The sequence below is a fragment of the Cinclus cinclus genome, chromosome 9 (genome assembly GCF_963662255.1).
Source record: "Cinclus cinclus chromosome 9, bCinCin1.1, whole genome shotgun sequence".
Taxonomy (NCBI): Eukaryota; Metazoa; Chordata; class Aves; order Passeriformes; family Cinclidae; genus Cinclus; species Cinclus cinclus.
The window spans coordinates 20,436,870-20,454,782 of NC_085054.1; the positions used below are offsets into that span (position 1 = coordinate 20,436,870).

The following is a 17,913-nucleotide window of genomic DNA, read 5'->3' on the forward strand; positions in this document are numbered from 1 at the left end:
TCACTGGAGTAATTATTGTGTTTGGGGTAGGGGGCACAGTGAGAGTCCTTGACAGAGGTGGCATTACTGGTGGTTCTCTTCCTTTGCATGTGAAGTTGCTGACCTCACTGAACAAAAGAGAATGTAGCTGGGATAGGGAAGGCCTTATACATTAACAGGATAAACAGGGCCAGGCCATGCACTTTGTAAAATTACTCTTATCCCAGAATAAGGGTTTTATTGAGTGCTTTCAGCTTCAATGTCTCCAGATGTTTTCGAACTTTCTCTCTGTTCTTGCTGTTCTGGAGTTGAAAATGTCCATCTGGACCATTGTGTGGGTCTCTGCAAGAAATTTAAAGCATCATTTGTAATTATAATAATCACAGAAACTACTTAGGAATGTCTTCAAAATCCAAAGAAAGTGGCACTCGTGACTTCTTTTTTCATAATGAACACGGAGGGTATTCCATTACTTATGCAGAATTGGAAAAGTAGCAAAACTGTAGAAAGAACACTTAACTCTTTGTCTTGGCCAGTTAGGAAAGTTAACCATCTGACAGGTAAACACAAACGGACTGAGTATACATTTTATCCATGTAGGAATGCATGCTGTGATTGTCAGAACAAGAGCAGCCACATGAAAACTTGATTTGCCTTAAGGACAAAAATGCTGAAACTGTTGTAAAGGAGCAATAGCTGTCATCTAGTGAAACACCAATCCAGTAACAACAAAGAATCTTTCAGTAACAACATAAAGGATTGTGACTTCATTGTTTGCTAAGAAATTTTTGCTTCTCTCTTTACAAACCCAAAATAATAGGGAAGATTTCAACAAGTAAATATCGATACTCAGAGTTGTCTAATATTGAATTTTATTTATTTTTTTTTCAGAAAACATCTAAGATTTAAGGAAGAAACTTAAGGTTACAAAATTACTCTCCCAGGAAAAGCTCCATCCAGCACTGTATCACTGTGGAGGAAAAAGGTCACTCTTCAGTTACACAAGCTGCCCCAAATCCCCATGTTCTGACAACCAGTGTCATAAAATGTAAAAACCAGCACTGAGTGCATCACATTTACATTTTTACAATTCTTTTCAATCAGTGCTGTAGTAATCACGAGACAGCAATCAGTGTTTTGTCAGAGACCTCACAATATGCAGCACAGTTTTAAAGTTTAATGGCTGAGAGCTGAATGGGATTTCAAACGCCAATCAAATTGTTCCCCTCTAAAAGTAAAGCAGACATTCAAATCCCTTGATAGCTCTGGAAGTTTCAGGTTATCTTTCACATCCTGTTATCTAAGCCACATCATGAGCACTTTAAAGAGGGGACAACTGTTGGACAGAAATGAATTCACTTTCTCCACGGTTAGAACTCAGCACTTTCACCTGTGTTGCTCTGCAGTCACTTGTCACCCACACTGCCTGCTGTGATGTATGCTGCTGGAGTGTGAAGCTCAGGCAGAGCAAACATGAAACACTCACAGGAAAAGCCAGAGAAAAAATCACGATGCCAGTGGGAAATTCTAAGGGTCATTTTCTCTGGCAGCATTAATAAATATGTAACCAAAAGGGTCAATGAAAAGCAAAAGAATGGTCCAAGAATGTTGAACATTTCTAAGAAAGCAAGCAAACTGCCTCAATTGTTAGATCATACTGATATAACCATAGTGAGAGAGATCCAGGCCAATGCATCATGCTCACAGCTGCTTTCTGAAGTAAAATCCAGATACTGAATTTGCAGTGCAATTTTCTCAAAGTACTAGATCTGCATCCCACTTGTGATGGAGCCTCTAAAGCATCTCATTATGACTTTCCTTGCAATTCTGAAAAGGATGCTTGACTTCAGATTTCATTCCTCTCTCCTAATTTAAAAAAAAAATACCTTTCTTTTTTTGCTGATTCTTCTTCATCTTTTTCTGAGAGTGCACCCCCAGTCTGTGGAAATTCAGCTTTCACCATCTCTGGAGTAAGAATCATGATGAACTCAGCTTCATCTGTCTCACTAAAAATTAGTAAGATAATGAACAATTTGCCTTTGTCCTTTCGAAAGTATTTTTTTAGCCAACCAGAACAAAAGTATGTTTTATGCAAAGGAGACTTTGTGCTTTTGCCTTTGAGGATCTCTTGGGACAGGCTTTGACACACCCACAGAAGTAGTTTAGACATAGTCAATAACACCATATACAGAATAGAGAAGAAACTTACTGGTCAATTATGTTCTCTTTGTCTCTTTCAGGTAAGTCATTCAGCACTGGTGGTACATCTCTTGGAAGCATATCTAAACTGTAAGGATCCCTGTGATGGAAATGGTATTAGTTTAATGTATTAATACTAATGGTATTTTCATATTTTGAAGCTTCACTGCATTTGCAGTTACAATGAAGATGATGTACTTTTAAATATTGGTGGAAAATCTTTCTGCACCAGAAACTGCTGTGTTATGAGGGAATGTGAGCCTTAGAGATGCTGGCTACCAGTGGGTGCAAATGTCCAGAAATTAAAGATTTTACAGACAGACAAAGTTTGTACCTTCTGGGATCTTCTAGGACTGAGTCAACAACCTGTCAGGAGAGATGTTATTGAAAGCCCAGACTGGAATTCTCCTTCCTGGACTAGGAAGCTCTTCTAATGATATTGTTCTTAACCCACCCTTCTAGGAGTTCAGTAGGAGTTTTTTCTGTTGGTTTTGGATTTCTGAGCAGCAATTAATTCCACCTGTAGGCCCACTTTCATCTGTGGGACTAGTGACTGATCAGTACAGTTACAGGCAGCAGAAATTACTGCAGGATAGAGTCATTGTATATTCTATTCTTTCTTATGTTCAACAAATTCTTTCTTACCTCAGTGTTGTATTTGTCAATGTGGCAATGTTAGAAAAAGTGGAATACTCCAGTGGTGAGAATTTTCTCCATTCCATTACTCCACAAATCACTTCCTGAAATGATAAGTGATACACAATCAGACCTCTAATACATAATGCTGTGGGGAGAGGCTTGCAGAACAGAGCATCTTGGCTGAAAATTGAATTTGAGGAGCTGAATATTTCAAAGATCCTTCCATCACTGTAAGGACATGAAAATACAACAGTGAACACATGGAAAGACCAAAGAAACACTTAGGCATAAATAAGAGACATGGATAAAGCCTAACTAGAACTAGTTATTCTAACTCATGTACTGACTATTTAGGTGCATGCATAATTTATATTTGGAAGTATATCTAGAATGACTCTACCTTCCATCTTGATTCCTTAGAGCAAGTTCTCAGGAAGAGCATTCACAAGACAGGTACCCACACAATAAACCCAAAAGGTCATACCTTGTGATCCAGAAATTTCTTTTGTGTGACTGGAATACTGGATCCTTTGGGACATTCCTTGGTGAAGGTGTATTTTGGATGAGGACAAAGATGATATTCAATATTTGATTCACAATAGGTCAAAGGAAGTAAAAATGGAACTAATCCTGGAATGGGGTTCTAAAAACAATGATGAGATTATTTTAATAAATTGGTCTGAGTACTGTAATAAATCAAATTTATGAAAATTCAGTTCTTATAACTAATGTAGTCTCCCCGTACTCACAGCTTTGTCTCACTGTGCCTGTTCTGTTTGATATGATCCTTTATTTTCTGTATCTTCCCCTCATCCTACAATTTTGTCTGACTTACTCATGATCCCTACTGTCTAAAATACAGCAATTTAGCCAATTTAGCTGTTGTATCCAAGTCTGGAAGAAAAAAATATTGCCTAATTACTGTGAAATCCACTGCTGATTCTCTGAATAGTTCAGAATCCAAGAAGGGAAAATGGACTTGCTATGGTGGAAGCCAGCAAACATTTTGCCATCCATTTCCCTGCACTAGCATCTGTTTCAGGATAAAGCCCAGTGCTGGGTAGTGTGGGATCAAGCTGTGCCTGGCTCTTACACTGATGTGACAGAGGGATGAAAGAGATGCACAGAGGATCTCATCAGCACTGGAGTCCTGGCTGCATGTGAGGAGGACAAGTCTACATCATAGACATTATGCCAAGGTCACCAGACTGGCACAGTGGGCTCTGGCCCCTTGCAGCCAGGGAGGGCTGGGAGCCAGAGGCCACCCAAGGCAGGCACGGTGCCATCCTGGCTGGGACATCTGCCTGTGCCCATGCACAGCCCTGCACTGAGCCCTACTGCTGTCTCTGCCTCAGAGACACCTCGGGGACCTCCAGACCCTGCTGCACTGTGAGAAATACCACCTGCAGCTGGTGCCAAGTAGCACAATCTACATGATGACGGTAACAGAAAACCCTCCCATACAAGTGGCAGTGATTTTTTTGAATCTCTGTGCCTAATAATTTGGAAATGTGGTTTGGGATGCTGTGAGAACTAGAAACTCTAAGGGAGCAGGATGCAATATGAGTAGAGTCTGACTTTACTTTTCTCAGTTTACCCAAGGATTAGGCAGATCTGTAGTCACCCAGCTGAACAGCAAGAAAAGACTGCACCTATCCTACCTACCTGGGCAAGAATATGATGGTTACAGATGGACTGAGATGCCAAGATTCTACTTTTCCTCTAACATCCAAATGGAGAAACAAATGGAGAAGAGGGAGGGGCTCCATGGAGTTCCCAGAAATCCCATGATTATTGATCATTTGTGGAATGTCAGACTGGAAGAGTCTCCAGTTCTCTGCTATCATTGCAATTTTGTCTTATCATCCCTCCCCTGAACTGATCAAAACCCACCCTAAACTGAAATGGTGCCCCTCTCAGTGGGATGAACTCTCTGACTCCTAGCTATCACAGCTTGTACTATGAAGGTTTGCTCTCACTCTGGACAGATTTATAACCAATCTGAGTAAGAAAACTGCCCACAAATTCCACATGAGGCTTCTGATGAAACAAGCACACTTCTGCTCCTTTCTTAGGCTCTTTACAGAAGCCAACTCCTACTTACAAAAATGCGAAGTGGGTTGCTCTCTGTTGGGTGGACTAAAGCTCGGGGAGGAACCAGGTCTAACAGGCTAATATCCTCTTCTGCTGCTTTTTTGTCAAAATCTTTCCTCTGAGAGAGCTGCCCCTCAGGAGAAGGAACTACTTGAATCAATTCATCCTTGAAAAACACAGACATCAAAGATTTTCAGAGTACAATAAATATTTCGGTATAAAATGTTGAGGCAAAATTAATCAAATAAAATTGTGGAAATTTAGGGTTGAGAATGACTTTGTTACCTGGGCTCCCTGCCTCAGTGGTCGAGAAAGTTTTACAGGTTTGTAACTTGTAGCTGCATAGTGTGTACAAAATGGCTGATACTTCATAATTTTGCAATGCTGAGGAACCTATGTGCAAAGAAAAAAGATGTGCTGCAGGAAATGACAATAATAACTTTCAGTTATCTCATAAATGGACTGGAACATTTGGCTTGATCATGGACACATCACATCTCCATGGTCAAAGACACTTGGAACACTCTCCCAGAACATATATAACTGAAACTTTAAGAAGCTATACTTCACTCGGACTTTGATCTTTGAGATTCAGTGATTTCAGCTGAAGTGATTAATCTGTGTCTGGAGAGAGGAGGCTGTTGCTGACTGTAAGTTGGTTACTTATGGAAACTGGTGAGATTTGGTTTGAATAAAAGCATGCTAATCATACAGCCTTTTCAAGGCAACACTTTCACTGGGCTGTGCAGAGGCCACTGAATCAGGCTGGAAACATTTAACTGGACAGGTAATAGAAACATGAGGGAGCTGCACTGACGCACCTTCAAGTCATGAAATGGAAGAACGTGTTCGACTTTCACGTCCACAGATTCAATAGGAACTAGGCCAAGAGCATCAGGTGCCTGAAACAGAACAGTATTTGAAACCAGTAATATGGTGGGCATTCTGTTTCATGTTGGCAGCAATCCAGGAGTACAGCTAATTGAAAACATATGGAAATAATTGTGCAAATGTTTATTTTATATAGTTTGATACTTCTGCTATTCTTTCTTGGACTCCAGCATTTCAGTTTTTTTTTTTTCTTCTGAAAAATGGATGTTAACTGTCTCTGAACATGAATAAATTGCTCATGGTTTTAGGATACAATTAAGAGAATGAAAATATTTTTTTACTGTTTTCAGCAGAACCCTTAGTAAATCTGAAGTCCTGGCTTAATTTGTCAGAACCCCAAAACACTAGTCACACTGTGCAATTTTAATATAAGGACTACCAGCCCTGTGGCCAATGTCTTCAACGAAATTCTGTCTAGAGAGCTGACTAACATTTGAATTACTGTACCTACCAAAAAACTGTCTAGTTCACGGGAACTGAAAAAGGGGAATTCAAAAGGCAATATACGATCTTCAGATATGCTGAAAGAAAAGTCCTTATGTTCTTCACTCTTCTCTGCTTTGCTGAAACTCTTGCTTTCTGTCATGAGTGGAAACCAAATATTAAGATTTTGTAATATATCTTAATACACTGTTTCAGAAATAGAATCAAGCCACAAAATGTATTTACCTTCTTCCTAAACCAGGATGTCTAGTAATTTTAATATAAAAAGTAAGTTAATACTTCCTAAAGACTTTAGATGTCACGTCTACAAGATACAAGTACAATACCTTGAATAGCAGACAGATTTAATTTCCCCTTTCCCAAAAAGACATTTCAGCCCACTCCTTCCAGCATGGTTCTCAGCAAGGCTGAGACAAGTCAGAGGTCTCTCTTACACTAAATATCATTACACCTTCTATTTGCAGCATTCCTGCATCTCCTGCATCCTAGGAATGAAAAGTGCCTATCTGCAGAAGCAGGAAAAGGCCTAATATGGAACAGTGTGTCTCAGGACCTGTCAAACTGTGTATGTCTACAAGGGAGTGGGAAATAAAGAGACTCAAATTCTTCTCTGTCTCCCATTTACCCAACTGTGACTCCCACCCAAAGCCAGTTTTCTTCTACAATGTTAAATAACAAGTCACTTTTCCAGACCAGCACTTTCAGTGTGAAAAAAAAAAGTGATTGATAAAAACACTTCTATGAGAAAACAATTAGGACAAAAACTCAGCCCAGTACTGGCCACCTGGCAGTGTGTCTCATGGTTCCTACTGTCTCATTTCACTGAGTTCAGACATCTTGCCTTTATCACATTCAGCTGTCTTTCCCCCTTCCATCCCCCTACGGTAAGCTCCTCTCATCCTGTGACCTTCACCTCTTGGGCTCCACCTGATTTGCTCACCTCCCTGTCTCTCAGACAGTCCTGTCTGCCTTTTCATTGCTCCTCAGGCCTACACATAGAACCATAGGATGGTTTGGGTCAGATGGGACCTTTGAAGATCACCTAGTCCAACCCCTCTGCCAGGGTCAGGGATATTTATCACTGCATCAGGTTGCCCAAAGTCCCACCCAACCTGGACTTGAACAGTTCCAGTGATGGAATATCCACAGCTTCTGCCCTGTTATTAAGTAGATAAACTGCAAGGTTCCTAAGAATAGTTAACCACATTGCTTAAACATGGTAAATAATATGTATGGAAAATAGATGTATCTTGACTACAGCCATTCCCACCTTTTAGCAGGGCCTGTTGCCATAGGACAAATGGTAATGGTTTTGAACTAAAAGAAGGTAGTTTCAGACTAGATTTAAGGAAGAAATTTTTTTTCAGCAAGGATGATAAAACACTGGAACAAGTTGCCTAAAGAGGTGGTGGATGTCCCATCCCTGAAAACATTTAAGGTCAGGCTGTACAGCAACCTGCTTTGGTTGAAAATGTCCCTGCTCACTTCAAGGAGGTTGGACTGGAAGGCCTTTAAAGGCCATCCAATTCAAATCACTCTATGCCTCTACCTTGTCATATTTCTATATTTTTCTGGAAGACTCCTTTTTAAGGACTCTTATCAACTTGTTCCTCTAATCCTTACCAGGCACAGACCCTTCCTCCAGACCTCCGGCTTCCCTGGTCAGTCCACGGAACAGAAGCAATAAACGATTTAGACGAATCTGAACCAAAATCTGAGGGAATGATTTTTAAATTTAAGTCAAACACCCTGAGATTTACAGCCAGAGAAATACTGTATATGTTACACCTGTATTTATTCTCCAGAGCTCACTCAGACATCTCTGTTTTAGAATTTTTAATATTGTTTTCTGTTCAGGAGAAAATGGGAGGGAAAGATGTAGAATGGATCTCAACTCTATAATGACATTACACAATAAATACAGTTAAAATTTTTAATTTAGTCTTACAGGTTAATCAGACCTTTTTTTCGGCTAGGTCCTGATCCTTCAGCTGTGTTTACTGCCATATACAGATTAAATAGAAGGTGAATGGTCATTTAACCAGGGCCATATGAATATTTGTGGCTCTGAGAATGAGGGGAGTAAACAGCAACCTTCACTGTGTTTTTTGCCCATTTCCTACAGGGTAAGAAGGTAGAATCGTAGGTGTTAATACCAGCTGGGGACATTTAGTCATTTCTTTATTTGCAAAATACAGAAAAGAGCATTTAATTTCAAGACCTCAGTATTATTAATAGATTGAAGAATATCCAAACTGGACTGGAAGAGCAGGCCATTTCCATTTTGCTTGCTACATTAAGATTTACTGGGGAAAGAGAAGTGGTAATGCAAGATAATATTTAGTTTCCAGGTCTATTCCCTCATTTGAATTTCGACCTGTTGTTTCCCATGTTCCCATCATGCACCATTGCACAGATTCTCCATCATCAGTAACCTCAGAGGAGCTGGAAGTGCTGCTCTCTCCCTCTACTTTTCCTCTCCAGATTAAGTGTCTCCTTAGAGAGTAAGTGCTCTAAGTCCTGAACATCTTGGTGGCTCTACATTGAACTCACTCCAGCTTATTGAAGTCTTTCTTGCACTAGGGGCCCAAAAGTGGGTGCAGTACTCTATATGCATTTTCAAATTTTTTTTTTTTTTGTACACAAGTATCTTTTCTCTAAAAAAATCTGAATTTATCTGCATTTGTTTAATATCAATTGCAATATGAAAGATGAGTTAAATACAAAACTTACTCCAGATCCTTATTTCCTGGTAAGGTAGGGGCATATTTACCAAACTACCAAATTCCTAGCTAGCTGTGAACACTCCTTACGTGCTGGTTGCATGTTCTTTTGTGCTGTTTCCCAGGTGTCATGCCCTCACACTGCATTCTGATTGTTCACTTTACCTTGTATGCTGCTTGTTGGAATTTCCTGAACATCCTCTTTCTGCTGTCCCAAGGGTTATTATGGAGCAAGTCGAATGTGGGATGGACACTTGGTTGCTGCACAGTGTATTTTTAAAAAAGGAAACAGAAAAGAAAAAGGACAACCATGTTTACAACTAGATAAAGGAGAAATTTTCTCCATCCCAAGCCATTTTTTGGCCTGAATCTCTATGTTATTTCTAAATACTGAAATTAGGTCCAGTGAAAATATTTGCAGCTTTGGCAGTTTACCAGAAGCCTTCACGGCAGGGCTTAATGGGAGATAATCACCAAATATTTGCAGATGTAGCACAGCAAATGCAGAGATAATGTGGCACGGTCTGCATACAGACAAATGACCAACACAGACTATGACTTCAATGCACTCCATGGGCAGTTGGACAGCATAGAGAATGGACAAGGGCTCCACCAAACACACACTTTATCTTGCACAGACATGAAGTTGAAATAGTTGCAAAGACTCAAACCAGACATCCAGCAAAACCAGTATCCTTTCTCCAGTAATGGTACATACCCAAAGAAGAGTGAAAGACACCAAAGAGAAGGGCAAAAAAAATCTAAGTACTAGAAAGGTTCCTGTCAATCTGACCTGCAGGTAAAGGTTGGAAATCTTGTGATATGCTTAACCTTACACTGAGGCATGAGAAAGCTTCTCCTGAGAGATCCTTCAGAAACAAGCAATATAAATCTCAGGTTAGGCCTGCAGATTTCCACTGGACTCTCATATTAGATTAGAACATTAGAAGATGAGTTGTACATGTAGCATGGTGCTTGCCCTACCTAAAAGTAAAATGGGAAAGAAGGCACTGACAAAGAAATAGGAATATCAGGAGGAAAATTATTAATTAATAATTAATAATTTAGCATGCATATAGGAGACTATAAAAACATTAACAAACCTGGTCAACATGCCGGGTAACACGTCTGAAGGAAACTTCTACTTCACCCCTCTGAAACTCCTGTCCTATGATAGGATCTCCTCTTTGAAGCTAATTTGAAGAAAAATCACACTAGCATAATGTACGTTGTGAATTCTTTCCTCCAATACAATTAGGGAAACTCACAATGTAACACTCTGGAGGTGTTTAACAAAACACAGACTTCATTACCTTTTAGGGTGTGATTATTGCAACCCTTAAGCAAGTCAAACAAACTAAAAAAAATGTCTTTTCAGGTCTGAGTTTCAACCAAATGTCTGTCCTAAAAAAAACCATGGTTTGCTTTGTATAGCCATATCAGCAGGTTAGGAAATAGGACCTTCTAAATAAAGTTAACCTACATCTAATTCAGTATTACATCAATCTCACAATTTAGAGCTTTTTTTTCACTCATTTCCTTCTTTTCAGTATTAAATGTAATGTTTTATATTGCCTAATTCAGTGTATAAATCAAGCCTTTACCCTATGTATAAATAATTTCACTCCCACAAACACTTGGAAGTCAGTAGGATGCCAGAAGCTACTTGAATACCCAGGAGGCAGGATAAGAGGGACAGACTCCACCTGTCCCTGAGGGCTGTGCCACACTAGGAAAAATATTTCTTGCCACCAAGAATTGCTTATTGCTGTTGTCACCTGTGTGGAAGAGGACCTGCATCCTATAGTGACTGGAAGAAACCAAAGAGAGAGAGGATGAAAATGCAGAAGTGCAACTTGATGAATTATCTCCCCATGGCTCTGTGTGGGAGTGCTGACTGGATCTAGCTCTTGGAATGAGAGCTATCCAGGATAGTAGCTCCTCATAGGTGCAGTACAAACAGAATGTTGGATGTGGCCTTGGTGCTGACAGGATTATGCTGGAATGTGGCACCCTGATGAGATTGAGTGGCTGGGTGCAAATCTGCTCATTTGGGCAAATATTGTCACATTTCTGGTAATACCTTACTCTTCTCTCTGTCTACCTTCAAGATAAAAACACCCCTGAAACAGTGATGCGCAAGCACAATAAAGATATGACTGCAGTAACAACACCACTAGCACAGGTTTGCACTGATTAAGGAAGAAAAACTGAACACGTAGAGAGCTTGACACAATTCACAGTGCACTGCATAATCTGAAAGTATAAATTTTATTTTAAATTTACAGAAAAAAACATCAAAGACCAACCTTGTATTGCTCTTCTTCCCTTTGTCGGTTTTCAATAATCTCTTTTTTAAACTCCACAGAGATTGGATCACTTCCCTTATGAACTTGCCTGTATTTACAGTGGAGATAAGAAAAATGCTTTTCTTAATGCACAGTATGTTTTACTCAAAGGCTAACAGACTTATTTCCCTCTCTTCCTGTGGTGCCCAGGTATCCATGACATTCAGTGTATGAGCTGATCTATGGATTTCAAATGAAACCATGATGTGCTTACAGATCCAACTGTGTTCTGCTTTGCACCTTTTGATGTACAATAGAATCATGAAATCATTAAGGTTGAAAAAATCTTCTAAAATCATTGAGCCCAGTCATTAACCTAATGCTGCCTAACACTCCACTAAACTATGTCCACATCTATCAGCACTACATCTACGTGTTTTTCAACACTTCCAGGTGTAATGCTGCTCTTACTCCATTATTCATTTTAGCCTCAATTTATTGACAGCCATGACAAAATCTTCCTTTGCCCTTAAGGGCACAAGATGAGATGCCTGAGAACAAGGTTAGGTGAAGCAGGTTTTCAGCAGGTTCCTTTCTGAGTGGAATAATAACGCAATCAAAGTCCTCATTGGGTATTACTATGGATCACTACTGAGTCTGCTCTTAGCAGGAGAGGAAAAAAAACAAATAAAACAACAATAATTTAGGCTTAAAATAAACGTATCAGGACGTGGAATTGCAGCACTCTGCATTAGTGGATATTGCATACATCATCCATAGATTTTGCTTGTTTAAGCAAATCCCAGTCTTGTTAACATGGTTAACTAACATGTTTAACTAACACTTACCACTTTAGATGATTTGCTTCCTCTTCCTGAACATTTTGTTTGACTTTTTGTTGAAATATAGCATCCTTCATCTGTCTGGTTTTTCTCATTTCTTTGCCTTGCGAAAGGGCTGCAGGAACATCAGAAAGCCATATCACACCAAAGCCTAGATTTGATTTTTAATTGTGAAAACCATCCTTTAAGATGACTTTACCCATTAATACATAAAGCTGAGAGTTCTCACAGAAACAAGTCACATCAGCAATTCTGAAGCCAAGCTCCTCATCAGAGCTACAAATAATGCTAAGGCCAAATTTATGCTGCTTAATTACTTTACCTTCCTTTATGTCCTTTAACTTCAATTTGCCTGGCTCCTGAATCAAAACAGTAGCTACAGCATATGGATTTGACAAGTCTGTGGGGAATCTGAGGTTCTGGTATTCAATTTCCTATGAGATATAAATTGATAGGAAGAAACAGAAACATGAAAGATTTCCAGCCAAGAAAAGTACTTGCAATTACTATCTTTTCACACCTTTAGTTTTTGAATAGGCTTCGACTGTAGTTGGCTGACCCGGTCTCTTCTCCACAGCACGGGTTTTCCAGGCACAGCTTTTTTCTCTGGATGACTTTGTTGTTCATCAAAATAGCCTTTTCTAGATATCAGAAGGACACATATTTCTTTTGTAAATACTCTCTAAATGGCACATACGTCAAATTTTTTCACAAAAAATTTAAGTACAGCCCAAAAGGCTTGAAATCCCCTGCATCTTGCAAGGCCTCAACAATAAGAATAATGAGTGGGAATGATGGAAGCTGAGGATGCTCAACATTTCCTTAAGGATTTGTAACTTCTCATTATATTTATTTTGTTTGCATCATTTCATATAGACTAAGGATGTTCTAAACAAACAGTGTAAAAAATCAGACACACGTATCAACAGTACAATTACATCAGTGCATTTCAAGTCTCCAAAGAAACCAATGCTTAAAATGATAGCAAAATCTTATGAAATCCTGTTACATGAATATCTCCTAGACCTGGGCTGAAACACTCAAAGACCAGTCAGCCATACATACGTCAGAGCCAGATGTGGTATTGATGTTCCTGTGAATACACACACGTAGGGTTTTGAGTGAAACTCTGAAATCCGTAACTGCATTGCCATTTGAGCTGTTCCATACTCAAGTGGGGAATACTTCACAGTTACTTTGACTTTTCCATTGCCTGGAATGATTCCTGTGATTAGAGGAGAAAAACAGTAAGAGTCCATAGAGTCCATAGTCCATAAGTGTGCTGGAATTGATTCTGGGCTACCTTTTTTTTAAACAACTTAATTGTTTGAGTGGATGGCAGCAGACATGGAAAATCTTTCAGGTCTCAAAGCGTCTTCCAAAAAGTGTCTGCTGCCAGATAATAGAAGATATTTTGCAATAGCAGAAAGATTCGACAGTAGGGCTATAATATTTCATACTGCTGTGCAAATGACTGCCTGTTTTTATGTAGAAATTCTGCACTTGCATCTGCTAGTCTTAAGTCTTTGGCACCTTCTGCTTTCACAAGCAAATCGTTTATAAACATTCCTCTGTGCTTTTCCAAGCTAGGGGACTCATCTGGATTTGATGCATTACCTGTCTCTGCTTGACCTTATTTCCTTGCTACTCAATACATTATTTTCTCAACCTCCTTAACTACCATTCATATCCCTAAACATTCAGGGTCTTTCCCAACCTAAGTGATTCTATGATACTATGACTACTCTGAGCACAATGGCTTTGAGTAGGAGCTGAAACTTTTAAGTACTTTTCAGATGGCCTTCAGCCATAGTTTCAGGCTACCAAAATTTCTGACTTAAGTTTTACTTGGATGACACTTTTTTCAGGGTATTCTTCCATGAAGATAAAGGCTGCACAGACCGTTTGGAACGTGCTGTATTTTGCCAGAGCTGGCAATTTGTCACAGCTGGGCATTGCCTAAAGAAACTTACAGCCAAGATGGCTATTTGCCATGAGGCTGGCAAATGACTGGCAGCATTTACCTGCAAAAGCTTTGCCTGAGGCAAATATTTTTTCTGTACAGCACTGAATAACTGCTACAAGTAACTACACTTAATAAATATAGATTTAGCATTTATAATTTTAAAGAAGTCAGTCTACCAAATGTTGGCTGGACAGTGAAGGCTCTGTGAGGCTGAATAATATCAATGTGGAATTCAAAATCTATGGGACAGCTGCACTGCAATGGGATAACATACTCCTTACTGAAAAGAGATAAAGGAAAAATTAAATTAATCAAAGTACAGTTGTTCATCAATTACAAGCTGGGAAATTTTATTATACACACCATGCACTAAATTACCTGCATTAGAGGGGTGGATTATTAATGTGAAATTCACAATTTCTCACTGTTACAAAATAGCAAAATATTTCAGATCCTTCATTCCCCCAGCAAATAAACACTAAATCTTGATTTGAATGCTGGACATTACTTTCTCCTACCCATATAGAATTTAATTATGGAAAAAAATGTAAATTGCTTTTTGGAAGTTATTTATGCCCATCCTCAAATTCTTACACTGCAATATTTAGGAAGTACAAACAATGCAAACTGGAGCAATGAGTACAGAACCAGAAATCAGCCTATTCCCATGGCTCTCCCCATGAAAGATGATGAGAAAAGAAAGTGTTGAAAATTCCAACACATCAGAACAACTGAACTTTAACCACTGTAGAAATAATGATGCAAAATGTAGACAAATGTGTGTCCTTTACTCACCTCTGACCAATCGATACATCAGACAGATTTATAAATGATGGAAATTCTACAACATTCATAGCAGGGTAAGCATGCATGGGAACAATTAAAGTATCATCTCCCTGTAAACAACCAACCAAACAAAGTGCAAATATTTATACATTACAATTAGTAAATCATAGAATCATATAATGTGAAGAGCTGGAAGAAACCTTAAAGGATCCTGTCTTTCCACTCTTTATGCAACTCTCTAGAGCTCCTCTAAGCTGCTCAGATAAGACATTAATTCCATTTATTTGTCATAAAAAGTGATCTACTGGCAAAGAATAGCAGAATAAGTCATGTAATCTTGCCTACTGCTCTGGGATGTTTACAGAGAAAAATTTTTAATGCTTTAAGTTAAATACTCCAATCAAGACTCACTGGGAATAAATCTGTATGTCTCTAGAAGATTAACTGCACCTTTATCACTATCATCATGCTCTAATACTTGTTTCATTCCTTTACCACTCTTTGTTTTGCAATGAATCCTCACCTCACAGTGAATCCGGATGCAGTCATAGTAATATCTCCATTCATCAGGGCAAAAATCAACAGTAACCACAAGGGACAAGCCAGGTACAAGACGGTGCTAGAAAATGACCCAAAACAAGACAGAAGCCATGTAAAAGCTGCCTATATGGCACAAAACCTGTGCTGCATGCAAAGAACAGTGTGAAGACTTTCTGACACTTACTGTTTTGTTGTATTTGATCTGAAAGTACATTGTCTGGGGTGGTATTATGTGAAGGTTTACTGCATTGGTAGAAATATTTATCAGCTTCTGTAGAACAAAAGAATACAAAAACCACAAAACACTTTACAATATAAGAAGTCAGTTAAGAATGCCAACAGTGCTTTTAGTAAAACCTTCCATAGCAAAGAAGTAGTAATTTTAGATTTAGCAGAAATAATTCTAAATATGCTCTGAATTTAAAGGAAAATTATGCAAAACTTACATCCTGTGTTTTTATTCTTTGGAAACATGTCACAGTTTTTAACCAAGGAATAACAGTTAGTCTTGCTACAAAGATGCTACTATTGAATCAAATCCTGATGCTGTTTTGCTTATGTGCAAATGGAACAAATATTTTATTTCGAACAAACAATTTATTGATCACTTTCAGGGACATCTGAAATAACAGGAATTCCATAATACTTCATGGTTCTGTTTTGGTGTACAACCAACAAACTTTTGGATAGTTCATCCTGCAAAGCCTCCTGCAATTGTTTACTTTTATTGCATACGGAGAACTTAGTCCAACATAACTACCAACCTCTGTCTCAACACACTTAAAACATGAATAACAAAGGCAGACAAAAGGAAAGCAGAGAGCAGAAAAGGAAACAGCCAAACCATTCACAAGGAAAGGCAATCAAACCTATGCATAGAATTTCCTTTCTCAGAATAAATTGTTCTTGGCAAAAGACCAGAGGTGCTTTCAAAACTTTCCCACCAGTGAACATGTTTGCAGACACAGTGACAGTCCAAGGACATTTTGAAAACAAATGTGGAGTTAAAGCCCAAATCCTTCATTCATGATGTGCAAGTCACAAATCACAAACACTGATGCAGACATGGGAAACAGGGAGTATAAAGGAGGGTGATGGTACTTGTCTCTTTTGTTACCGCAGGACCATTGAATTTAAGTGCTGCTTTTTAGAGCACTCTGCAGGGCAAAGGCCTTATGACCACAAGAAGTCAACTCAGATTCTGCTGTCCTTTTATGAGCCCCAAGGGGATCCCTGGTCTAAAACTTACCAGCATCTGTTGGTGATGTTTTCCAACTTCATATCCTCCATAGTGCAACACAGCAGGCTCAGCCTGTACAACCCTGCTTCTCTGATGTTCTGAATAAATCTCTATAAATCACAAAACAGGGAGAAAAAGAGACCAGAAACACACATGATGAGTGGTACTCCCGTTGGTGTAGTCTAATCATGCTATACCGATTTATTATCAATGGCAAAAAAAAGAGATTATTTCTCCTTTTAAGTAGGCACAAATTTATAAATGGGAAGTTATGGCACCATCCATTACCCCAGCAGATCCATGATCCTGCCACCAGTTAATCTCTTGGCATCATGGCTTCAACAAGCCACCCCAAAACTTTAGGGTCAGCCAGGAACAGCCACCATTTCTTTCCTGACTATCCCTCCCATGATTTGGGCTCTCAGGAAGCTGCAATTTAAGCAACAGGATGGGAGTTGCAAAAAAAAAAAAAAAAAAAAAAAAAAAACACAAAAAAAAAAAAAAAAAAAAAAAAAAAAAGCAACCAGCCAAGTGTGTACTAGAATTGCCACAATTTTGGGAACAGTCAGAGAGCAGGAACGTACTTGATTCCAGCAGGTGACTGGGGACAGCACGTCTTTTTTTGGGCTCCTCCACGGGACTGCTCAGGACACTGGGTACTTTCTTGAAGGAGCCCTGAATGTTTGTGATGTCTGGGGAGGCTGACTGAACCAGGTCCATGTCAGGACAGAAACAGGCTCTCTGTGGCAGTAAAATTCCTTAGTGCCTGTGGTCAAATGAAAACAACATAATGATCAAAATATCTTCTCTCACACTGGTAATATCTGTTGCCTAAAACTGCCCAAAAACATTTAGGAGAGGGAGCTACTTTTTTTCCCTGCTGAAGTAGATTAGTCTGTGTGTGCAAAGAGAGAATAATTCTAGGAAAACTTGCTTCCACTGTGAGGCCTAGCACTTTGGGCATCTGTTCTAAGGCTTGCTGGGGACATTTGCCTTTCAGGTCTGTGTAAAACATCTCTCTCTTTCTTCATGTCCCCCAGCAAAGAAGAAGAGACCAGGTTCTGCTAATTCCACCATCTGAACTGCTTTCTGCCGAGATGTTCTTCCATTCTCTCCTGGGTGTTTGAGTTGCTAACTCGCAGATTAATTTTAAATTTTTAAATATTAATATGAGAGATGAGAAAACTGGCATTTGAATCTTTTGTTTGGATAACATAATCTGGGTTATTTGTTCAGTGAAGATAACTGTAAACACAGAAAGCTATGGGCATTACAGATCCTA

At 39.1% G+C, this 17,913-nt stretch overlaps 1 protein-coding gene across 1 annotated transcript; it reads right to left on the bottom strand.

The window, feature by feature from the left end:
- Positions 1-197: 197 nt before the first annotated feature.
- Positions 198-17,569, bottom strand: CFAP221 (cilia and flagella associated protein 221). The gene is made up of 24 exons (XM_062498453.1): positions 17,216-17,569; positions 16,641-16,741; positions 15,576-15,662; positions 15,375-15,470; positions 14,861-14,961; positions 14,242-14,345; positions 13,165-13,324; positions 12,620-12,740; positions 12,422-12,533; positions 12,106-12,214; positions 11,279-11,366; positions 10,073-10,162; positions 9,135-9,230; positions 7,870-7,960; positions 6,254-6,381; positions 5,733-5,813; positions 5,197-5,304; positions 4,922-5,077; positions 3,302-3,460; positions 2,824-2,918; positions 2,189-2,278; positions 1,866-1,985; positions 908-949; positions 198-321 (listed from the first exon to the last, which is right to left on the bottom strand). The coding sequence occupies exons 1-24, from the start codon at positions 17,349-17,351 to the stop codon at positions 198-200; spliced, it is 2,595 nt and encodes an 864-aa protein (XP_062354437.1). The 5' UTR covers positions 17,352-17,569.
- Positions 17,570-17,913: the final 344 nt, after the last annotated feature.